Source organism: Thunnus maccoyii, chromosome 14 (assembly GCF_910596095.1).
Source record: "Thunnus maccoyii chromosome 14, fThuMac1.1, whole genome shotgun sequence".
Classification (NCBI taxonomy): domain Eukaryota; kingdom Metazoa; phylum Chordata; class Actinopteri; order Scombriformes; family Scombridae; genus Thunnus; species Thunnus maccoyii.
In genome coordinates this window covers 30,529,107-30,555,656 of record NC_056546.1, presented here as the reverse complement: position 1 = coordinate 30,555,656, position 26,550 = coordinate 30,529,107, and the positions used below count along the sequence as shown (strand labels likewise).

Genomic DNA, 26,550 nt, shown 5'->3' with positions numbered 1-26,550 from the left:
AAATAGGCACAGATGCAGCAAAACACGCTCATACAGACACTGTCTCTCTATCTCTCTCTGTCTTCTTTCCTTCTCTGTAGAGCAGAACAATTTTGAAAAAATATCTAATTGCGATTATTTTGACTGATTCAGCAATTGTGATATAATTTGCAAAATTAGAGGGAATAATAATTTTATTCCAATTTTCATTGAAAAACATTAAAATGATTATTGAGTGATTTTTTTTTGCGGGGATCTGTACCAAACAGAGATGTTTTCTTAAGTCTATAGAACATGATGTGTAGGCCAGAATATCTTTGCAGCAAAGTACCTAATTTAAAATGTTTTTGTGACACACATTTCGCCTTTCACAAATATTGCGCCTCCTACGATTTGAAAATTGCAGTAGGCCATATTGCGATTTCGATAAAATTTCGATTAACTGTTCAGCTCTACTTCTCTGCAATTTTCTGTCTGTCTCTGTTTTTATCTTGCCCACCATTCCCTGCTCTGCGCACTCCTCTGCAGAGCGTGGAGAGTTGTCTGTTGACGCATCAACGCTGGCCAATCACATGCCGTGTCTCCAATGTGCAGGATCAGACTGACCAATAAGAAAACATCACGGGGCGGGATGCGTTCAGTCCACTCACACCTCCACACGGAGAAAATCACTGGTGTTGGAGAGCGATCGAGAGCCAGGCAAAACCCGAAAGTGGAGCCGCCTAACGGGGACAGATAGCCTGCACACACCGGGAGACACAGACCGAGACAGGGAGGGTGCTTTTTGAAGAGAGAACTGCTACCATGGACATGTCAGTGTGAGCAGCTCCAGACACAGTCCCGCTCTCCAACAGGCTCACCGCGGCCGCGAGCATGTCGACGGTAGAAGGAGCCGGCCAGAGAGAGGAAGGGGAGTACGGAAGGGCGGCAAAGCGGCTGAAAACGGAGGAGAGGGAGACAGAGGCGGAGGAGAAAGAGGAGGGGGAAGAGGAGCTGGAGGAGGGGGAAGATTCGGACTCCAGCTCGCTCCCCGGTAATGGAGAGTCAGCGGCGGACAACCGGGCCCGGTGGAGCGCCAGCCAGTACGGAGCAGGACGGAGGGTAAGGATAAAAATATTATCTAACGTTACCCTGCAGGACAGCATCACAGACGTCCGCGTGCGTGGGCGCGCGCCCGTGTGTTTGCTGCTGCTGTCACTGAGTGAGCATCTCCAACCTGTCACACTACAGCTTACTGCATATCATTACTGCTCACTCACACAGGATGGCTACCCTGAAGATCTAGCTTACATATGAGTTTCTACATTAAAACTATGAATTACCCGACATGCCATTTAAACATTGCTACACAACAATTCCACTATAAAGTATAAAGTTTACAGTATACCTGCACAATGTGGAGAGAAAGGCTGTATATTACATCATAGCCTATGAAATTGTGTTGTATTATTTTCTAATAATTATGTTCTTTTTATAAAATTTCTGTTTTCACCCAAATATAGAGATGCTTCTCTTCTGTTTTGGCTCAGTTATTTGGGGTTAAAGATGTTCTCCCTGATTTTGTTACACTGTAGGTAGGTTGCCAAATGTCTTCCCAGTTAACTGTTGATGGTGTGAAACTCAGCTGTGAACTGTGTTGAGGTCCAAAACGCTATGGTTGGGTTACTGAATGCGGACAGACGTGATCCTCTTAACAAAGAGCCTCTTTGGAGTCGCTGTTAGTCAAAAATGTTTTCTTTTGTTTCTTTTCTGCCTAAGGGATGTCTTGGTCAGGTTTTCTTTCCTGATCCCAAACCCAGGCCTTTAATATTGGATATCTATCATTCTGCCCATTCTAGGTCCAATCTTACATTATTTTAATGATATTTTTATGACATGATGCACCTGCACAGTGCATACTCACGCTACAGTAAAGAGGTTTGCATTGTGTCCATGCCAATCCACACACTGTCTCCTATGTGCATGCTGACCGCAACAACTAATGTGCAGTAGGGCTGCAAGTAACAATTATTTTCATTATCAAATAATCTGTTCATTATTTTCTTGTTTAATTTACTAGTTCTTTGGTCCATAAAAATGTCAGAAAATGGTTAAAAAGGTTGATCACTGTTTCCCAAAGTCCAAGGTGACATCCTCACATGTCTTGTTTTTTCCAAACCAACAGTCCAGAACCCAAAGATATTCAATTTACTGTCATAGAGGACTAAAGAAACAGAAAATCACATTTGATAAGCTGTTATCAGAGAATTAAATTTCTAATTAAAAATGACTCAAAATGATTAAGTGATTAATGCAGTTCTACAAACGCTCTCATCACATGAGTTACCATTGCTCTCTGACACAGGTGAGTGTTGTGGACAAATCTACAGCTAGCACATTGCTAGTCTGGACTGGTTAAATGGATAATACACTGGTGCACAATCATATAACTGGTCTGCACAGGAAGTGACATTTTCTTATGTAAAATAAACAAATTATAAAAAAATATTTTGCTCTGTGTGTATTTCAGTGAACAGCACACTAGTCATCAAAACTGCAATAGACTGCAGTTGTGATTTTTGACCTTCTATTCAGGGTGATGCTATTTATAACAGAGCTTTACAATAAAAATGGACACGCAGAGCCTTCTTTACAGTCAGGGGCTCAAACAATAGAATCTGTAGTGCTTACATACTGTGGGTGGGAGGACAGCCTTATAGATGGTACAGTACATAGGCTGTTTTGGATTTGACACAGATGTAATGCACTTTTTGTTTGGTCTCTTCATTAGCTGGAAGACCTCTCCTTTTTAAAATTCTGAAACATGTTCTGGCTTTGTTATGGAGGGCGTGAGAGTACATTTAATAGCGCATCTATAAATGTTAATTGGTGCGGTCGCTGAGCAAATCAACAACAAATGATTTACTATCATGCATACATTTTCTAGATGCACCACTCCCTCCACAGTTTTGGTACCACATACACATAGGATACATGAAAACGTGGGGCTCATAGAGGAGGCTCGATGCTTATCTTTTTGCTGTGGTAAAGCATATGCTACAACCACTTTGATATTCTTACACACTTAACCACAGCCCCAGATACATACAGCTCTCTATCTTTGTAAAGTCATACTTCTGCTGTTACCACTACTAACACTAACAGTAGTACCCCTTTAACTACAACAAAAACATAGTACGTTCTAGCACCCTGTAAGTACAGTACTCCGTAGCAGCACACAGAGTCACTATAAAAACTAATACATCCTACTAAATCCCTAGCAACTGCCCAGAATGCTTTATTTCTTTCTGTATAATGCGTTCAGGGTTGGTAGAGTGATCACTCACAGTGCATATGCTGCAGGCCACATGTAAGTTAAATGCCCTCTATATTACCTGTTGTCTTTATGTAATGCATGATGAAGATGCTTTCTCTCAGACTGCCCCATATATCTTTCATTTTTAAAAGTAGTCTTGTAAGTATTGTATTTAGCTTTGTTGCCAGAGGTGTGATCGTGACCAGTACTTGTGTAACAGGCTAACTCACCTGCATTGTTAACACATGACAGCTGTAAAGCAGCTCACCTGTCTTGTTGAACATGGTGGAGCAACAGTAACCCTGTAAAAGACACAACTGATCTGTACAGATCGCCCCCACAGTTCAGCACGCATGTGAACTGCGGATTAATTGCAAAATTGAATGTCTCAGTGGAGACAAAGTAAGCAAACTACTGTAGCTACAAGTCATGGACAGACAGCGTGTCACTAACATTTGAATTTAGAAGAGCAACGACCAAACCAGCATCTAATGGGTCTGAAGTGACATTTGCAGGTATGTTTAACGTGCTGCAGCTGAGCAGCTCGTTAGCTATCTAGCTGCATACTGACGTTAGCGGTGCACTTTTTCCCTGGTGAATTGTTTGGTGGCTCGTTTAACAAGCTAAACTGCAGGACAAGACGTGTCTTCATGTTTGTAGTTCGTTTTGATGATGTGGACACAGGCTATTTTTTCATTCACTACCATGTTTAAAGGAAGAAGGTATTATGCCTCATATTGCACTTTAATTTAACAATTGAGTATTGAATATTTTATATATTTTAAGATTTTATTTAAACATTGCACATCTTGAATGTTGTTTTCATTTAAGACCATGGGCAAAAGTTCCTTGCTTGAAGTGTTTTATAGAATAAATAGAAAGCAAAGTTATTTTTGTCTCCCACCTTTTTCTTTTTTGCTGATCTGAAAAATGATCCGAAACTGTGAAACTGTGATACGATCTGAACCGTGAGTTTTGTGGTATGTTGCACCTCTAGTGAAATGTGTTTATCTCACTGGCCCAGCAGTATAACCTGAGCTGGTCCACTGATCACTGACAGGCAGCAGTTGGAAGGTAAGGATATCACTCATATCAGCACTTACTGACGGCAGGAAGTGCCAGATATTCTGATTGTAAGCTGTTGGACTGGTCAGCATGACCTGCTCTGCATAATCTAAAGTAAAGTCAGTTTACAGCCTCCCTCTCACCGTCTCCACTGTCAGCAGCATTATGAAGCACTATCCAATTTGTTTGAGACAATTCTGTTACATGAAATAGAACATTTGTATTTGTCAATACAGTTAATAGGGCCTACTGTGATGGAGTGATTCAGAGGAGTTTTCTCTTTCTTACTTACAGTTTACAGAGGGCCATGTTTATGTGTGGAAAGTGTCATCATGTACAGACATGTGCTCTAAAACCCAGAGCATACACCATGCCAATTTACAGTAAAAAACTTCTTTACTCTGCATCTTGTCAAAATGACTTGTAGAGGTCTGTAGGTTACATCTTTTCACTGTGTGCTTTAAAACGTATTTATTTTTCATGTGTTTTCTAAAAGTGTGTGAAAATCCATCTATAACTGTTGAGTGTCAGTATCACTGATCTGAGGTCAGGGTTAGAAATAGGCCAGTGTAGATAGAACCGGCAAATGTGGTAAAAAAGGAAGTCACAGTTATTGACATGAATTGAAAACTTGAGTGATGTATCTTAAGAGATTTGATAAGTGATGATGAGTAAGTTCAGTGATGATTTGATTAAATTAGATTTTCATCATCTGTCACCACTTTCATCAATCATTTTAACATCCCCTGTATCAGTCAAGGTGAGCCCTATTAAAGCTAGAAGTAACGTAAATAAGCTGAGGAGATGAAAAGAGAAGTGAAACCCTGATGAAATTACTTGTGAACTTCAAGATAAATATTGTAGAATGACATGGTATGCTGAAAGCTGATTAAGTGAAAGATGTGGTTTGATTTGTCATGTAGCAAGTGCAGTGTTTCTCATGTACCCCGCTGGCCTGCGCTCACCTTGCCCAAGCACGTCATCATGATGCAACTTTTTGTGTTGAAGAAAAGCGCTCTCGCACAGCAGAATGGAGTCTGTCTTCATGATTGTACTCACTTTGTGGCTTATTTGGAGTTGTTTTTGGCGCGGTGATACATGGCGCTCTCACATGCCTTATAGATTGATCGATTATACAATACAGTGATTTTCAGTGTCATAAAAATAATTTAGCTACACAACAGAGTAAATCCAAATGCCTCTGAATTTGTCAGCTGTAAGGTAATAGTCTATGCATCATTTAACTTACAGTTAATTTTACTTCTCCATTCTGCCTCAGGAGCATCTGGATTCAGCAGAGAATGTGGTGGGAGCATGTTGTCACCAGCTGGACAGATTATGAATGCAAGATAAATTTTAGGGTGAGAAATACCACATTCTTGCAACAACCTCTGGCCACACCTTCAAAGAGAGACAACCACATTCAGGAAACTGGTGCCTGTGGTGCAATATGTGGTGATATGTGTCTGAAGACTGGCCGCAAATGTTGAGTTCAGAACCATCTCCCATTTATTTGGGATTGGCCAGTCCACTGCAGTCACTACAGCCAATCATGTAGTCTCTGTAATTGTGAAGAATTTACTTTCCCTCAGAACACCCTCTGAACATGAAATCAAGGTTATTATTCAAGGTTTCCGAGACCGGTGGGGTTTCCCGCAATGTAGTGGGGCTATAGATGGGAATCATATTGGGATTTTAGCTCCACCTGACACCCCTGCAGACTACTATAACTGTAAAGGTTTCTATTCTATCGTCCTGCAAAATGTGGTAGACCATTGATTTCGGTTCTGGGACATCAATGTGGGTTGGCCGGGCAAAGTCCATGACACCATGCTGAGTGTTCGGCAATTCATCCTTGTACGAGAGGGGTCAGAGTGGTACACTGTTCCCTAATATCACAGAGAGGTTTGCAGGGGTAGATGTGGCAGTGGTGATGTTGGGGGATGCCACATATCCATTACTGCCATGGTTGATGAAACCATACCCTGAAAACCAACAAACAACACTTGCACAGATCACCTTTAACAGCCGATGACTGTGGAGAGGGCATTTGTGTCTAAAGTCTGCGTAAAGCAACAATAAATATGTCTTTTGAAGGATGAAGAGAGGGAGGATGACTCAACACAGTTCCACAATAATGTAGGGTGTTATCGTTCTTGCACAGTGTGCGAGTGGAAATCATTAGTAGCCCATTGATATTCACGTGTGAAATTTTAGCAGCGGCACTCATAATTTTGACACACATACTTAAGTCATATGCATGACATAATATGCAAGTGTAATGGTAGCACTCTGGAGCCCTGTTACTACACAATATTGTAAAACACACACTCCAATATGACTTTTTAATATTGCCACAAAAACGAATACCCAGTCTCCATGGTCTAATCGTGAGTTGAATGCGTTGTATGTTATTTCCTACACAATACTGATAACGTGATTACTATACAATTAACCCGCAGAGCATCCCTAGGTATGAGGATGCCACATTTTTCGGCATAAATCGCAGAATCAGACTCCTCCAAGGCAGATGTTTGGAAGAGAGGGCTCAGCTTTTTCACATCACCAAGAACACGCTTGTTCATTAGAATCTTCTCCAGCTTGTAGGTGGCCTTTGTCGTTAGAGAACAAATACACAAAAGATGAAGAGTGCATAGCAGTTAGAAGTATATTACAGGATTCTAATTAAATGTTGAGAAGAGATGTCCACTTTGCCACTGTTTCCTCTCCATTGGATGAACCAGATGCTGATCAGTAGAGGTGATTTGTGATGCTCTTTTGCCACTGTTTTAACTCCTTGCAGTTCTTCTCCTTGGAGATTGCATCCATCTTCTAGTTGAGTGCTGAGAACAGTATTAAAAGATTAAATATATTTTTTTACAAATGGGGTGTTAATGTTGCACAGGATTAGCCGTGCTACAAATAATCAATAAACGACATTTTCCAAATGATCCTACCTTTACATAAATGCCACATATCATAAAAGTGGTCAATATCTGGTTTCTGTTCCCGGATAAACTTTTGAACCTGGGTGTATGGGTCCGCTACCAGGGAAACCACTTTGACACCAGAACTTTGAAGAAATTCCAGACTCTGGATCAGCCCTTTCTTTTCCATGCAGACACTGTTTCCCACGTCATTGCTCTGTGGATCATAAACAGACATAAAATGTCTTTTAAGTACAGACTTCAAAACTCAAAAATTCAATTGCTCCAAATGTCACAACAGTTTCCCTGTTGCAAGGTTTTTTATTGTAATAAATGATAAATAGTTGGACACAACCTGGTCCTCAGCGACATAATTGCACTGACACAATTAAGAAAGTCGGTTATTGTAACAATTTTGTTTGTGCTGAGATCCATCATGGAGTATGAGCCATATTTCACACAGTGTTCTGGACTATCAGCTCTCGTATCACCACCAAGAGATGCAGTTTCTCTCTGTTTCAGTCCCTCAAGCAGGTCGGCCTGGTGTTGTTGCCATTTATGCAGCACGGAAGGCTAATTATGCATATGATTTAGATGTGTCATTCTGGTGATGGTTCTTACGTGCATTGCAATAACATGAGAAAGTACGTCTGTAACAGTGTTTATAGCATGCTCTACATCCCACTGTAGCACTGTGGGATGCACTGGACCTAGAAATGAAAATGCGAGTAAAGTAAGATTTTATGCTGTGGGAGAAGACACACTTTTTTAGATTATGTCATTATATTTACAAACCTTGTTAGTCTGGACGAAAGAAGAGCCTGTGTAATAGACAGCGGCTGATAGTTGCAGATTCCCTGCTGGAGAGCTGCCCAGAAGTGGTTGACTCTTCCATTCTCTGGTGTATAAGCAACTCTGGTGCAGGCACTTCTGGGTCACAGAAAGGAATGTCCCTTTTACAAATGTGTCTACCTTGCAGACTCTTGAGCAGGTGGGGCAGATTTTAAAAAGTTCAAGTAGGCAGTCATCATAGACCAAGTACTTTGCCATGTCCTGCAGTGTCTTGGTCATTCTCACATTAGAATGTAAATGCATCAAAACAAATAATATTGAGAAATAGATTGTTCCTATGATCTCTGATTAACAAATATCTACAACAAGCAAAGTTAACTTACTGCTCACTGGAGGTGTCATGCTGGGGAGATAGGTGGAGTCATCAGGATCTGCATAGATGGAATGTGTTTCAGGTTCCTGAAAAGAGAGAAACTCCAAGAGAGAAGGCTTTGCTGGTGGGCCATCAGGTGGAACAGTTTTCCGCTTATGTGGAGTTGAAGAACAGAGTGGAAGAAGCTAGGATGTGGTGTTGCCCATAGCAACACTCCTAGTGGCTACTGTAGCTTGAGAACCTTGAAAACATATGTGCAAAAAGTATAGCAAGCAAGTTCCTTATTTTCAGCATTAATATGTGTAAGACAGATGGAGCTATGTAAGTAGAACGGACTTGTTAAAAATTACTTAAATTTGCAGGATTTCGTACACCACCCATGACATTCTCTAGTCTAAAATGAACCCATAACCTGTGTAACTTACTGTCTGTTCAGTGACTAATGAATAGGTTCTAGGTTCTCACCACAGCAGTAACATCAGCGTGAGGTTCAATGAGTGTAACAGGAGTGTTTTCTTTCAACAATGATATTGTGCATACTTAGAATATGGCTGTTAACATCATAGACATTCACAAAGACAAACTAAGAAGTTGACATGTCAACATACTTGTGGTTTTTCTGTTGCTTAATGTTCTTTCGGACAGTTGTGTAGCCACAGTTCTTTTTCCCACAAAGCGGTCCGTCTGACAACCAACTTCTCTCATGACTTTCTGCATGTCGTCACATTGGCATGTTGTCTCTCTTGTGGTTGGAAGGGACTGCTTTGTGAAAACAGATAACAGTTGAAACCATGGCACCTGATGTCGGTGGGATGGGAGGATGAAGCCCAGGGAGGGAAACTAGATTGAGATTTCATAAAATTCTACCCAGTGTCATTTACAGGAATAACATTAAATTGTTTTATGTTATTGTTATTTTTTTTCTAATTGTCTAAAGATATGGTTCTAGTCACAACTGCAGAAGATAAATGCTTTGCTAGTCAAACGCTACTCACTGACCACTGTTCTTCATGTTGTACTACCTGCCCTAATGTTAGACACTAACCTTTGGTGTCAAGCAGCAGTGGAGGCAGAAATGTAAAAAATTATCATTATTATTTTGAGGCCACAGCAGATTTATAATCAGGCTGAACTATGGAATCATACATGAACGTGACAGTCTGATTATATATCACTATGACTTTATCATGAGCAGTCTGAGTCTGTAGACTGCAACAATGAAATGGCCATCAGGAGTACTGGGACGTTTGGTGGGCCACTACACAAATTTGGCTAATTTCCATTCAACTGGGCAAAAAATTTAAAAGATCATCAGAGAGAGAGAGCATCCCACTATGGTACGTCTGTTTTCTTCCTCACGTCTGTCTCCCTCTCAGTCTTTACTGATTCTGTGGGGGTATCTTTTAACATTGTTTAATCACTCACCCAGCTAGCAGAAGACTATTGCTGATTTGTTTTACATGAATAACAAAGCTAAAAACATAAGGCAGGGCTGAAAAGCTCAGAGAAGTATAGATCCTGCAAAATAGAAGTCTTGGATACTATCCAAATGCTTGAAATAGTGCTGTTTTTACAGCAGTGGCCCTGTAGACTACCGCCAGAGAGGAGGAGCAGAGCATGCAGGGTGGATTCAGGACCACAGCTCAGTCCAGTGAAAACACCAGTCAAACTTCCACAGACAACAAGGGTAATATAATTTAGGGTAAGTCAGCAGGATCATGTATTTTAGCTTTCTGCTCTGGTTTCATCAGAAACTCTAATATGGTAGCTAACCAAAGTCTGCTCTATTCAGAACCTCGTTACAGAGGGGTTATATCAATTCTCTTCAGTTTGATTTCTAATCTGCACGCTAAAACTTATAGTAAGAGAGAGAGCGAAACATGAAAAATACAAACACCTTATGTAATGGTACAAAAATACAAATGTATGACTTTCACCAGAAAACATGCACATTCTGTCCAAAAAGCAGACAAGCAGACAAAAAATAATCCTCAGCATCTCTAGAGTCTGCTCTGTTTGTAAATTCATGTGTTTTTCATGTAACTTTTTGACACCTATTGTACACTGCCACTTTGGCCATGTCTTCATTGTAAAAGAGATAATGTATCTTAAGAGACTACCTGGTTAAATAAAAGGTTACATTTAAAAAAAGTATAATAAATCTGAACTTTGTTACTGTACAGTAGATAACCAGAATCTGATCTGACAGTGTAAATAACAATCATAAAATTATTCACTTGTATAAATGTATTGTTTTAATTGCTATCATTATCAAATTGTCACTGTACAGGTCTTTCTATGTTATGTTCAAATCACAAATTATGACCAAATATATATATATATATTTTAAAAATGGTGTCCCTAAGAATTGTAGGAGAAAATTGCGATTTCACCAGAATTGTGCAGCCCTACTCTCTATTAGACTTTCCAGATAAAGTATTACAACTTTTCAGCATGCGTTATGAAGAACTGAACTCCTTAGACTAAACACTTCACGTCTGCACCACCTGAAACCTTTACACCAGATGTTGTTAAAGAGATATATGCTCTGCTGTGTGTGTGTGTGTTTTTAGGGGGTCTGTATGTGTGTTTGGGGGGAACAGAGATAAATGTGTGTTGCACTTGCAGCTCTGTGCACAGATAAATAAACCAACAGTGTAAATAGAGAAGTGAGGAGTTTTTTGGCTCCAGCAGAGAGATGTAACATATACACGTGGCTATCACTGTCAACCACAGTGCTAGTTCACTGTGTTTCCTTTCTCACTGTCTCACCATTACAGGATTCAGGAGTACTAGAATAGCACATTAATTCTCTCTCTTTCTCTCTCTCTCTCTCTCCCTCTCTCTCTCTCTCACACACACACACACACACACACACAAGGTCCTGAGTGAAGGTGATATCACCTTGCCGTGTAATCAGCATTACATACATGTATTCTAGTTTCCACACACTCAGTCATGCATGCACATACACAGTTACACACACGTCATCTGATCATTAGAGGGTGATTAAGAAGACAGATGGGCTACTTAGAGATGTTCATTCATTCAAACATTATTTACAGTCGGAAAGATACACTGAGGCTAGGCTCTTCTCTTTTACAAGTGTGACGAGTTTACAATTTAAACACAAGATCACAAAAAACCCCCCCCCGAACAAACAGAGCAAAAGAAATTGAACTAAATGGGTATGAGAAAAACATACATCAAGTATCTAATGATGTTTTTAACAGTTACTGGATACTTACATCAGAGAGCCCTACAGCTGAGGCCTGTCATAGAGGGCTTGTCAGGTTTGTTGAAGCAGGGATTCCTGCATTAAAGCAGTGCAGGGGGCTGTGTTGGTGCTACAGTGGAAACCGCTTATGTCTGTCTGGGTCAAATTGATCACTATAAGCAGATGATTATTATAACCGATTTTTTTTCTTTTTCTTTCTTTTCTTTCATTTATTTCTCATGCAGATTACCATCTACTTGACATTTGTATATTTATTATGTGAATATAAAGTCCCAGACAGTGATCTTTGTTGCATGTCGTACCCATCTCTCTCCCCTTGTTTCTCTTTGCCACTTCACAATCCTCTATCCATTAAAGGCAAAAATGACAAGAAAATAATAGTAAGAAGCAGTTTTGTTTTTAAGAAAGCAATGACACCTATAGGTGAAAGGTTGGCAAAAAGAAAAAAAGGAGCAAATGGCTTGTGCTGCCCTGGTGAATTAGTAGAATCAGGTGCAGGCAGTAGCTCGAAGATGCCGTCGAGCAATAGTTCTCAACCACAAGCCACTGCAACAAACTATAACTATAGTGGAATATAAAAGAAACAAATGTAAAAAAAGGAGTGTTTAAAGACAAGAATCTTTTATTTGAGTTTTGCTCCTTTTTGATTTGATTTTGCTTGTAAAGGCCTGTTTTATTTATGAATGTATTTGAGTTTTTTTGTTTGTTTGGAACGAGCCACTACAAGACACTACAAAAAGAAGATTAACAAATGTGAGTGCCTGCGTGTTGGAACTTTTACAGCATATAGTGACTAATTGTAGAAATAGAAGTCACAACAATAATCTTAAAAAAAAAAAAAAAAGAAGGTGTTCTGTCACTGGTGGTTGTGAGAGAACACAAATAGAGATCTGCCAATCATGGAAAGATTGTTACTATTGCAGATTTTTGTCTCAAAAAATGTGTTATTTTAACTCTACTTCCAGTAGAGTAACCTTTCCTGGCTGTCAGTATCAGGTCTACGTGGAGAGGTTTGCATGTTTTCTGCAGAGTGGCATATGTTTTTGACAGACAGAGATGGAGAGAGGGAGAGAAAGAGACATGAGATGGTGGAAAACTCTTTCAGCAGTGCTAAAATAGACTTTTAGTCACTGAAATAGTCACTGATGTTGAGTCACTATGACTCTACAGCATGAGATAATGTATAAAAATAATCCTATATAGAGAAATTACACAAATATCTGTAGAAAGCCTAATTAAGTCTAATTTGCACAATTCCACTGGCAGCCAGGTAAGATTGGCTTAAGCATTGACTGGAATTATCTTGTGTGTTTTTACTTTGAAGTAAAATATTTGGATGACTACGGCAGTGTATACATGCCATCATGACAAAAAAGATTTGCTCAGTTTCTCTATATAACAAGAAAACTTTCTGGTTATAATAAAAAGTATCATTTTATAACGAGAAAACATTTTTGTTTAAACAAGAAAATGTGTTATAACGATAACGTTTTGTCATAATAGCAGCCTTTACTGTGACAAACCAACCAAAGCAAAACAGACCAACCACAGGATTTTAGAATTCAAAATCTAAACTACTAATAAATCCACCTTCTGGACATGAACTGTCAAAGAAGTGATCTGTATAAACAGCGTATATAGTATGTAGCAATAGTAACATGGCATCAGCAAATAAATTACATGGGTTTTCCCCAAACAAAGGGAAAAGCAGTTTAAACAGAACTTTGCAGTGCTCGTGTCAGTCTGTGCATTTTATCAGTTCCAGTTGTAGTTTTGACTAATAATAATGACTCATTTCTCATGAGTTCCTTTTGAATACCAGAGAAGAAGTCAGCAGCACATAAAGAGCAGCGATGTACTGCATGACTTGAATAATATAACAAGTTGTTTTTCTTGTTAAATGAGAAAAATGATCTCATTTTAATGAGAGAGTATCACATTATAACTAACAAGATTAAGTTTTCTTGTTATAACAAAATGCTTTTCTAGTAATAATGAGAAACTGAAATATTTTTTTGTTGTGGTGGCAGCCAGTGTGAAGTTGACATGGAGCAAATAAAGTATAGTGTTGACTGAGGGCTTTGCAATTACTGAAGTCTAAATGCACGTGAACATCATCTGAAGTGTAAAGACACTAAGTAGATCCATTCATGCATAATACATCCCTATAGAACAAGTCAAATGAAAATAAGCCTGGTTTTCTGAAATAAAACCTCAGTTTCAGTTGAAAGGCAGGGCAAATAGTCAGCGATTCAAATTTCATGATATTTGTATGAAGAGGCAAACTTTTTTTCATGAGGGATAACAATAGACAGGGAGGGGCTTCAGTAACTTCTTGAGTGGTCATGAGGCAGTATGAGAGGGACACTGTTAATGAAATCAGTGTGAGAGTGGTGTGTTTGGTGCACATGGTGCCTGAGGATTTGTATCTAGTTGTGTGTTTGTCAGATCACCAGTGTGTGCTGGCATCTTTAAAATCACAATGAAGAGCTCAAAACTGCAATTACATGTCAAAACAAGATGACAAATTCCCATGCTACAAATTTTAACCACCAAGTTCTTACTTAGCTAGTAATGAATTTGTCAAAAGTGAGTGTTGCTGCTCACTGTGATGCATAAATGTATTCATAAATGTATATTAACTATGTCAGTACTGAAATTGCAGCATCCACACATTTTTCCGTTCTGTCTAATGTTTGCAGGTTAGGCTAACCCATTGTTGCTAATTTTGGAGCTAACCCCTTTCAATTTTCCAGCAGTTGGGGAAACAACAGATGTGACTTTTCTTGGTCTTGAGAAGCTGCAGCATTTATTAACTGACACATTGTGGTCTATACTGTACATTTACTGTCAGACTCGCTCTCTCACTCAACTACTCACTCACTCGATATGCACATATTACGCACTGCCCTATTCCTTAAAAGGAGCTACTCTACCAAGAGTTCCTAGGCAATGACATAGAGGTTGACTCACGTTTCCAAACAGCACTGCACAGAGGCTCCCAAATGAATGGATATTTGTCCTTAATTTTGGCATTAAAAAATATTTTTTTGGCCTGGCGGGGGTTCTTGTTGGCCTGGTGGCCCGCCAGGCCTGTATAATTATAGGGGAAAAACTGAAATGTCTTAAAATTTATCTGGAGTTGTTGTAAAAGTTCTTATCCCATGTATGAACTCATTTGCAAATGCAAATGATGAAAACTGTTGCTATAATCATGATTTGACATGAAAACCTGAACTTCAAGAGTTAAATACCTGGTACACAAGAAACATGCCATATGTCATGTCAAGTTTCTAACAGTTATCAAACTTATGCAACCACAAATTCTTTAATACCATTATAATGGGAATATGAAATGAACTTGCACTTGCAGATTATATAAATTAATTCTAAATTGGAGTTAATGTAATTCTGTGTAAATTAAACTAAATCACAGATTGACTGTTGATCTCACTTTACTGAAAATGAAAATTGACTGTGCAATTAAATCTTCTCACATTAGCAAGAACCTGACCAGTAGTGCACACAACATAACTGGCAGTGTAACTGTATTCACTCATAATAACCACTCGTATAAATAATGGAGGATAAAATAATAAATAATGTATAAATAGTGTGGAAACAGTGGTGCAAAACACAATAACAAAGAATAAAATGTTTATTACTCTAGTACTCTAGTACATGTGTTGAGGTCCCCCTTCACACCTACATCATATAAGTGCAATCATGTGATAAGCACTCAGCCAATTATAGTGCTGATGACTTATAGTTTCAACTCTCAGATGTTGGCTTTATTTCAAAATACGTAAATAAATAAGTGCACTGTTGTTGAAGATAAATCAGTCCTCACACTGCTTTCAAAGAAGCCAGTTAGCTGGATGAGAGTTAAGGCTTGTGAGCCTGGATTAGCTAAGCTACATTTGAAGAACATTCTTTTATTATAAATCGAAAGATTGAGAAATTTGTATCTGAAAATGAGTTATTGATGTGAAAGAGAATGATATTGCATGGACTAATGTATGGAAAAGCTATAGTGAAAGTACCCTTTCCTTTGAAATCAAATCATTTAACACAATTAAAAATTGTTATGAGAGTTAAGTCAGCAGCCACACATTTCTCTGTTCTCTATTTCTCTGTTTAACATCTTGAGATTAGGCTAACCCATTGTTGCTAACTTTGGAGCTAACCTCTTCACTTTTCCAGCACTTGGGGAAATAGCAGACGTGACTTTTCTTGGTCTTGAGAAGCTGCATCATTTATTAACTGTTACACTTTAGTCTGTACTGTACATTTACTGCCAGACTGACAACTTACTGCTAACCTTTTCCTCTGCTCTGCTCATGTTCACCGTCACTTTTCTGCCACTTGCTCTTTCCCACCAGCTACATACACGTATTACGCAATGCCGTATTCCTTAACGGAGCTACGCTACCAATAGTTTCCTAGGCAACGACACTCGCATATCAGAACAGCGCTGCACAGAGGCTCCCAAACGTGGTTGATTTCTGGCACTATTTTTGGCATTAAAAATTATTTTTTTGGCCTGGCGGGGGTTCTCGTTGTTATAATTATAGGAGAAGCACTGATTCAGTGATCGTTCAGTAAACGTTCAGTAAACGTTGAGTACCATTAGGTTGGGCGAGTTCAAAGTTGTGAAGACATACCCCCGTTTTCACAGGTAATTTGTTAGTCTGTTCCTCCCGCCGCAGGAAATAATGGATTAATCCTGGAAGGCTATTTATGTAGCACTTTTCTCCTTATGAAAGTAACACGGCGATTATTGGACCAATGAGAATTTGGTCGGATGAGATCATATTGACCAACTAATCGACCAGTTGACCAGGAGACTACAGCCCTACCCTATACAAAATGTGCAATCCTTTTTCCTTTAGCACTTCCTTCGCTTTATAAAGGAAAGCAATTGATTTAGATATTTTTGTTTTTACAAAATGTATATGTGATTTCCAACACAGATTATTGTCAATAATAACCCCGTTCTATTTCTGTTTTATCAATTAATATTCAACATCAGTGTTCCCCTTTCAGCTTTCAAAAATAATTAACTTAGTCTTTAGAAGATTCAGTGATAATTTATTCACATCAAAACATTTTTTTTCCACAATTTATTTTGTTTTCAACAAGGTTCAAAACATTTTGCCCTGAGCAAGATAGATTGGTGTCATCTGCAAGTAATGCACACTTAAACAAATTTGACACCATACCAAGGTCATTAATATACAAAACAAACAACTTTGGTCCTAAAATTGAGCCCTGTGGAACTCTGCACTGCACTTGTAATAATTTTTAATAAGTCAGTGTTGTTTAAATGAACAATGTTAGGGCTGGGACATTCACAATTCAATTTGATTCCCATTCCGATTCTTGGTGTCACGATTTGTATCAGAATAGATTCTTGATTCAAAACTGATTCTCGATCAAATGATAGAAAATCAGGCCCTATTTTCACTCCAGTACACAGTGTGCCAAACTATCCGCTGGTGTCCTCAGTCTACTGAAATGCAATATGAAACATAACTAGCAGTTAAGATAAATGATCTTGATGAAGTTCACTGTCAGAGAGAGAAAAGTGTGTGAGAATATGCAGTTTTTTGATTTTAAAAAGGTTAACTGCATTCATTTGGAAGCATCTCATAGTCTTCTGCCTGTATGAGAATAATGAAATGAAAGTGTAATTTACTGACCAACATCACTGGCTAAATGTCTCGAACAGGGCCATGTTCTTCATGTGGTGTAACTAATTCAGGCTCACATGCTGTTATCAGACTAAAATAATCCCTGCAAAATGAGTAGAGAGTTGAAACCATGATCACTATTCATACAATTGGCTGGGTGCTGATCATGTGATTGCTGTTACATGAGGTAGGTGTGTTCGGAACCCTCCCAGCATACACTGGGACATTAGATTCATGGACATTCAAGTCTCATTTTATGTGTGTTCCTGCATTGTTACTGCTCATGTTACCAGTGAATGTGGTTAGACTGCCAGTGATGTTGCTACGAAAATTAAAACCTTATAAAGCATCTTAAAAAACTGTTTTAATTGAATAAACATGTTTTAGTAAAGTGAGTCCAAGCAAGTTTTAGTGTTCAAATGATCCCCATTGAAATGTCATATTAAAAGGACACATGTCCTGGCTCCATTGATCTTCTAGTAAAAATAAAGTATTTTAGTTGCGTTTATGTCAATAACCTTCATGTTCCTATCTAAAATCATAATTATATCAACATTCTTTCGTTATAAATCTGGGAAAGACTTTTGTATCTGAAAATGAGTTCAAGTTTGGGCCACCCACTGTCAATAAGCTGCACTTTAGCAGGTTTGAGCTTAAGGACTTGTTGCTATGACAACAGTTCCAGATGAATTGTAAGACAGCTTCAAAGAACCAAAAAATCCAGAATCATGTCAAATCGTCAACATTCTGATCTGAATAACATAGTTAAGCAGGTATTAAGAACAGGACCCAGATCATGGTAGACTATTTCCAGAAGTGAAGAACTGAAGAAGCCTTTTCGATGAGAGACGTCCAGTTGCCTTTGACTCTCTTGAAAAAGGTGAAAAATCAAAGATTGTTTGAGTCAAATCAAACTATTAGTTAGAAGAAGACCCAGTCTATAAATACATTAACCCACAGTTAATGTACTTTTTAGGCATCATTATTTAACCCTCTTTCTGGTTAAAGGGACTGTTCTGTAACCCTTCTCAAAGGTAAATTTGACCATAAGTCAACACTTAATGGTGTGATATTGTTTTGGTTTCAAGCTCTAATAATACCAAGTACAACATCAAATATTGCACAACAACTCTGCCTTTTGGTTTGTTCTGAATGAGAAACCAGACTGTCTGTTAAATGGTAAATAAATTGCGCTTATATAGTGCCTTCCTAGTCTTCTGACCACTCAAAGCACTTTACACTGCATGCCAACATTCACCCATTCGAACACACATTCATACACTGATGGCACTGATGGCTACTATGCAAGGTGCCAACCTGCTCATCAGCATTCACACATACCCACACAAATGGCACAGCGGGAGCAATCTGGAGCAATTTGGTGTTCAATTTGTTGTTCTGTATCTTGCCCAAGGACACTGAGGAGCCAGGAATCAAACCACTGATCTTCCGATTAGTGGATGACCTGCTCTACCTCCTGAGCCACAGCTGCCCCTTAGCCACAGTCACCTCTTAACTCAATTCAAACCAGGGACACTTTAATTCCTGTAGCCAGGGGAATGAAAGTGTTGTCTATTTGTGTTATTAGTGTGTGAGCTGATGACTAAGAGCATGACTACATGTCAAACTGAGAATAGTGAGAAGATGGCGGCTGTTCAATGGGTGTTCTGCAGGCTCAAGTGCAGCACAAGGAGAGAGAGATGTATTTTCAGATTGCACCTCTGGCTTTGAACATGACACTGAAGTATTTTAGAGGAAAGAAGAAGTTGGAGAAAAAGACGTTATATTACTCAGTTGCACAACTTACGGATAAAGACACTAGCATTGAAAACACATGAACAACTTAGTCACTTTAGTAAAAACAATATTAAAAAGGCACAGAGGTGAAAAAAATAATATACCCTTGTGTGATCATTGCAATTTCTTATAAAATGCACAGAAAGGTGTTGTGAAATTAGTGATATTTAACTGGAGTTGCTGGAAGAAATAATTCCTCAAAACAAATGATTGCTACATGCTCAATATTTAATAGCAGGCAGTGCAATAGACTCTTCCACTCAACAGGACCATTGCTGATCTACTATCCTAAATCTATGCAACAAGCTTGTTGCAGTTTCACATCAATGCTAGGAGTGTGTACTAGCTACGCTCCAAAAAAGATGTGGCAACATTGTCTTGATACAAGGGAAGTATACTCCATGGCGCAACAAACTGTCGTTGAAAGTCCCCTGAAAGTGTTTTACTGTAGTGTCAGAAGTACATTTCTACATCACTGCAGCAGAGAAATTAAACCATTCGAGGTCAGTAAAAACAAGTTTTTCAAGGGGTGTTAAGTTACTCTTTAAATGCAAATGCAGCCCTTCTTGTATGACATGTGCAGACAGGTGACAAATTAAAGGAAAAAACTGGTCCAGGTCTGAATGCTTGACCCCTACAGTGAGGGGATCTGGTGGCTCTGTTATGCTGTGGGCAGTATTTTGCTGGCATGGTTTGGGTCCACTCATCCCCTTAGAGGGAAGGGTCACTGCAAATCAATACAAAGTTGTTCTGAGTCATCACCTTTATCCTGTGATGAAACATTTCTATCCTGATGGGAGTGGACTCTTCTAGGATGACAACGCCCAAATTCACAGGGCATGAGGGGTCACTGAATGGTTTGATGAGTAATTAAAATGATGTGAATCATATGCTATGGCCTTCGCAGTCACCAGATCTAAACCCAGTTGAACACCTATGGGAGATTTTGGACTGACGTGTTGGACAGCGCTCTCCACCATCACCATCAAAACACCAAATGAGGGAATATCTTTGGAAGAATGGTGTTCATACCTCCAGAAGAGTTCCAGACACTTGTAGAATCAATGCCAAGGCACACTGAAGCTGTTCTGGCTGTACGTGGTGGTCTAACACCTAAGACACTTTATATTGGTTTTCCCTTTAATTTGTCACCTGTCTGTATGTGGTACCTGTACGTATGGTATGTCTCATTGGTACATTGGTTTGAAGCAACAAGCATGTTGCAGTTCCTTAACTCTGTAAAATATCAGGGGTGGCCAAAAGTCTGCTGGTGTAAAGTCTATGGTATGAACCATGAGATACTAAATATAATAATATTCTAACCAATTTAATATCTGAATCCAATTCAAAATATTAAGTTGTCAAAAGTTGTTGAAAGTTGTTAAAAGCATACATATTTAATATAGCTTACCGATTTCCAGGAATGTTTTCTCTTGTTGTGATTATGACATGTTTTAACTGTTCCCTATTCAGGTTACAAAAATCTGTATCCAGAAGGTGGTTTCACCAGTGTATCAGGGTATTCCATTCACAGCTGTGTATAATGGACTAAACACAGTGAGTTATAAATGTAAATGCTGTGTTCCACTTTTTAAAAGCCTGCACACTGGACACGCCATGTGTGCACATGAATAATGTTTACATGTTTCAAATGGAGACGCCAGCAGGTTGGTCAATAGAAGGAAAAGTTGGTCTCATGTCCTGTCCTCTCCAAACATTTAGATGAGCCATCTGCCTCTATAAATAGAATAAGAGGAATGTCAATGAGAGAGAGAAGGACAAAAAGAGGAAAGATGGAAAGGATGGATAATAGAAAGAGAATGAGATAAGCAGAAGAGATTAAAGTTTAAAAGAGACAGGATATTTGAGGAGGATAATCAAGATAAAAAGAAAAGATTTGAGAGAAGTGTGTGATTTGACTTGAGTTCCCCTTTCACATGTGTAAAACCCTAACCCCTAACCAGATGTCCTGATTCTGAGTCCCCAGGAGTGCTCCATATTCATAGTTTTTTCTTTTTTTAAAGATTTTTTTTTTAAATTTTTGCCTTCATTGGGTAGCAAAGTGGCAGACAGGAAACAAGGGGAGAGAGATGGTGTAGTGTAGTCCAATGAAGAAGCAATCCTTATTTCAACTGGCTTTATTGTCCATCTCTCATTCCTGTACACTTTCTTCTCTGTCATTCTCCCACTCACCCTCTAAATCAGGTAATCCAGTTATTTGATTTGATTTATTAATAGGGACAGTGTGCAGTTTTAAACATTAAAGATGCACTGCACCGGAGTTAGCTCGAAGCTAAATTGCATCCGTAGTGCCCCACAATCATACAACATACAACAGCACAACAACAAACAGTACAAAGCAAAAAAACAAAAAAACAAAAAAACCCAAACAAAAGCAAACCAAAAACCAAACCAAAACAAAAAACAAAAAAAAACAAAACAAAAAACACACAGAACACACCATACAAAACACAAAATACAAAGCTACACACAACAGCACATCACATACACCCACAATGTTAATCAGAAACTAACAATGCAAACTAGACTCAGTTATTTTAAGTTTGAATGTATTGATAGAACTACAGTTCTTCATATCATCAGGTAGGGCATTCCACTGACTTGTGGCTTTCACAGAGAAAGCTGATTGCCCAAATGTAGTGTGATGAAATGGTATGGTACAATCTTGTATAAAGGATATTCTGGAGGATCTAATAGAACTTACTGAGCGAGTGTACACAAAGTCACATAGTGGAGGAGGAGCCAAACCATTTAAAATTTTATAAACTAGGCACAAATTTGAGAATAATCTAAAATTGTCAAAGCTCAGTAAACTGTATTTCTCCAATACCCTACAGTGATGGAAATGCACTTTTAGAGTTTGTCCATAGTTTTTAGAGTTTGTTTGTATAAGGACTCAAGAGGTTTTGTGGCTGTTTCCCCAGCCTGCCCCCAACATGTGATGCAATAAGACATATGGGAAAGAATCACAGCATGCATAAATATCTTGGCTGCGTCTAAAGAGAAACAGTTTCTAATATGTCTAAAATTTTCCAAGTTGTACTTTATGGTTTTAACCGTTTTTTTAACATGTTTCTTAAAGTTCAAATTTGGATCCAGAGTCACACCAAGATATTTAAAATCAGTAACTATGTCAATTTTTTCACCGTTGATGAAAATATCAGCATTAGGAGGTTGTACCGTGGTTTTAGAGAAAAACATACCTTTTGTCTTGTTTACATTTAGACTCAGACATGATTGATCAAGTTAATATGTGATCCTTTCCAATGCAATTGTTAGCTTAGCAGCAGCTAACTCTGCTGCTTTTGCATGTGTGTACACAACGGTGTCATCTGCATACATTTGTAGTTCTACATCATGACACTGTTTAGGGAGATCATTAATATATAGGCTAAAGAATAGGGGACCTAACACTGACCCTTGTGGAACACCCATTGTGCACTTTGTGTTACTGGACAGTGTGTCACCAACTTTAACACATTGTATCCTATTGGATAAATATAAAGACATCCATGCCAGTGCTCTAGATGAGAAGTTAAATTTAGAGGGTTTCAATATTAAAACATCACGATTGACTACATTGAATGCTTTATGCAGATCTAAAAATACAGCACCAACTACTCCTCCTTTGTCAAGTCTCGATTTAATTTGCTCTATTAAGTGCAAGGTAGCAGTTTCAGTGGAATGATTTGCTCTAAAACCAAATTGCATACAGTGTAGACCAAAATTGCTTGTTTTAAGAAATGTTGTCAGTTGTTTAATGACAACTTTCTCAGCAACCTTTGAGAGTACTGGCAGTATACTTATTGGTCTGTAGTTACTGGCTTCAAGGCGGTCTCCAGATTTAAAAATAATGATAAAAATGATAAAAACAAGATTTAGCTTTTCTTAGCTCCTGGATAACTTTGTTCCTTAAACCTTTATAAATCAGCATGTCAGTGTCTCTTCTAGTTTTAATTGCCTTCCTTAGTGCAGCATCTCTAGATTTCATTAGTTTCCACAAATTTTCATTAAACCACAGTAAATTGTTTTTATTTTTAGATTTTATCTGTATCCTCACATTAAATCTTTCCCTCACAGAGTTGATTTTGTGAGTAAAAGTATCACAGCCATAGTCCAGATCATCAGAGGATAGTACATCATCCCAGTTCAAGCTGTTAATTTCATTGATAAATTCTTCTTGCTTAGCTCCGGGTATGCATTGAAGGATCATTGTCTTAGTTGCTGTGGTCTTAAATCAACTTTTAGTCAGTTTTCTCGCTCATAGGGTTAGGTTATGATCTGATAAGCCAGTGATTAAATTATAACTTTTAGTTATTCTCTCTGCTTTGTTAGTACATATCAGATCAGTTTGTGTACTGGAGCATTTTGCAATCCTAGTTAGACCTTTTACTAGTTGTTCTAGTTGGAATTTCTCTGTGATCATTTTTAGTTTTTTCCTCTTAGTTTTATCCTCCCAGTTCACATTAAAATCATCCATAATTAATAATTCTTTGTTGAGATTGCACTCTTTCAAGACTTCTGTGAGTTAATCATAGACAGTGTCATCTGCAGAAGGAGGTCTATGGATACCTATGATGTTAAAAGACATTCGTTGGGATAACATTATTTTTATCCCAACATATGATAAAGTGTTACCTGCATTGTAAACCACACGTTCACATTTGATGTTGTCTCACATAAAAAAGCACCTCTATCTCCTCTTCCATCAGGTCTATCTCTTCTAAAACATTGGTATCCGGGCACTGTGAACACACTCACAGGAGTTGTTTGTTTCAACCATGTTTCAGTCAGACAGAGAAAGTCCAGATTTGAGTCAGACACAAGATGAGTTGGCTGATTGCTCTTTGTAGTAATGCTTCTGATGTTAAAATGTCCACTGAATAGCCCCCTCGGTTTCAGCTTCGGGTTCCATAAGACTTTTGCATGATTGACAGTCTGGAAGGTTTTGATTAACCTCTGCCTCCTCACTGCAGGGTTTCGACACACAGTGGTGTCAGCAGCAGGTTTTGTGAGAGAGACACTGGACCTATCAAGGTTTCCACAGCCTGGTAGTGAAAAGTTATTCATTGGGACATCATGCCTCATGTTAACAAAGTTTAGTCTGTTAAAGGAGAAGCCTGGCTCAGGAAGTTGCTGCTCGTTCATCACTGGCACCAGAGGAGTCCCAGACACACTTGGGCACAAATCAGCATTGCAGCACTCCAGGGGTCATTGGTCCAGGATTTAGCTGAACATCTCCGGAGAGCAGGATCAGCATGAAGAGGAGACCTGCTATTCTCCAAAATGGGGTGGCAGATGACCAGTCCACTGGATCGGTGATTCACTCTAGTACCTGGGCTTGTCCGTGCTGCAGGACAGAGGAATAGATTGCAAAATATCCCACTAAATTATGATGAAAACTCACTGTAGGGGCGTCAACTGGCCATGAGCCAGCATTTGTCCCAAGCTCAATCACTTGGTGTCCCAGTTGTTTTCCATCAGTGTTGATTGCTCTGGCCAGACAGACATGTACAGGCAATACAGCAATGAGTACCAACAGTAGTCCAAAAAGCACTCCATGAAACACAGCCCAGGTGTTTTTGCTGATGTAACACTGATTTGAACTTGACGCAGTTTTTGACAGGCATGCTCTGTGGTACAATAAACGGCCTCGGGTGACAGTCCTATGTAGAAATCCCATCCATTTCCCCTTGTTAGAATTAAAGTTATCATTACTTAAACATCAGTTCAACATAAATCTTTCAACCTTATGACAAATGAAATGTCTTGTTTTGGTTCTTTTTCACATTCTCAAACAAACATCTTTGAATATTTCTCTTAAACTTAATTTGAATATTCTTAAACCAACTTATGTCAAACCTGTTTCAAAATCAATCTGTAATATCAATCTTGTAATATCCACCACTTCTTGGTGGGTCTCATGCACAACTTTCAGTACTTGTTTCACTTCCTGCTTTGGTAACACAATCCTGTGTCCTCTTAGTATCAGTCCATCATATGTCGTATCGGAACAGCACAGAGACTCCCAAACGCTATTGATATCCGAATGAATGGATATTTGGCGTTATTTTTGGCATTAAAAATTTTTTTTTTGGCCTCGCAGGGGTTCTTGTTGTTATAATTATAGGAGAAACACTGGTCCAGTATACATTCAGTAAACGTTGAGTACAGTTAGACCATAGACTGTATAAAAATATGGACGTAGTCACTCTGACGTCACCCATTGGATTCTGAAGAGCGGTTTTGAAACTCAAAGTGAGCCGCTGCGGCTGTCGCCATCTTGGCAGTGCGTGACTCTGCCTAACTCCCGGCCCATCCAAAATGGGCAAAGAGGCAGGTCGAATGGCTGAAACAAGCCACCTAGCGGGTGGCAGACCTGTCACTCCGAGTAGCCATGTCCTTCATTATGCATAACTTTACGGCTTAATAAAATTTAAACAGGTGAGTTATAAAAAAAATTCACCCCCCGTACAGTTGTCATAAAAGGGGAAATTAGCTATAGAGAGCAAAACCGTTTTTTGTACCAGGCTGTAAGCATGTTTATTTCTGCTGTTAAGTTGGGCATTTTAACATGGGGGTCTATGGGGATTGACTTGCTTTTGGAGCCTCAAGAGGCCATTTGAGGAACTGCAGTTCTTGGCACTTCCGCATTGGCTTCATTTTTCAGCCTCGGAGGTTGCCGCTTGAGTTAGACCCAGCAGTCTCCATTAGGTTGGGCAAGTTCAAAATTGTAAAAACAATGGGGGTGGGGGGCTACCCCCGTTTTCACAGGTAATTTGTTAGTCTGTTCCTCCCGCCGCAGGAAATAATGGATTAATCCTGGAAGGCTATTGATGTAGCACTTTTCTCCTTATGAAAGTAACACAGAGATTATTCGACCAATGAGAATTTGGTCGGACGAGAGCATAATGACCAGCTAATTGACCAGTCGACCAGGAGACTACAGCCCTAGTTCCATCAGTGTATGAATGTGTGTGAATGATTAGTTTCCTCTGATGGGTCGGTTGGGACCTTGTATGGTAGCCACTGTACCCATTCAGCATATGAATGTGTGTGAATGTGGCACGTAGTGTGAAAGCGCTTTGAGTTGTCGGAAGACTAGAAAGGCGCTATACAAGTACAGTCCATTTACCATGTACCATTTACCATTTACCTGCAGAACAGTCGCTCTACACTGATATAACAGCTTCTAGGGGTGGGGGAAAAATTTGAATCTAAGATGCATCCCGATACGGATGTGGACAATTCTGCATTGATTCACAAACGTCAAAAAACGATGTTTTAAATGTTACTTAATAACATGGTATTGACAGAATGAAAAGGCGAAACTCAACTGTGAGGGCAGTGCAGCACCTGGAGAGTCTACA

At 39.0% G+C, this 26,550-nt stretch overlaps 1 protein-coding gene across 2 annotated transcripts in view; it reads left to right on the top strand.

The window, feature by feature from the left end:
- Positions 1 to 522: 522 nt before the first annotated feature.
- Positions 523 to 26,550, top strand: part of LOC121911792 (heterogeneous nuclear ribonucleoprotein L-like) — a 62,433-nt gene continuing 36,405 nt past the window's right edge. For both annotated transcript variants that reach the window (XM_042433645.1, XM_042433644.1), the window contains exon 1: positions 523 to 1,080. In XM_042433645.1, coding sequence (XP_042289579.1) covers positions 853 to 1,080 — 228 coding nt within the window. In that variant the 5' untranslated portion in view covers positions 523 to 852. The remainder of the gene's footprint in view (positions 1,081 to 26,550) is intronic.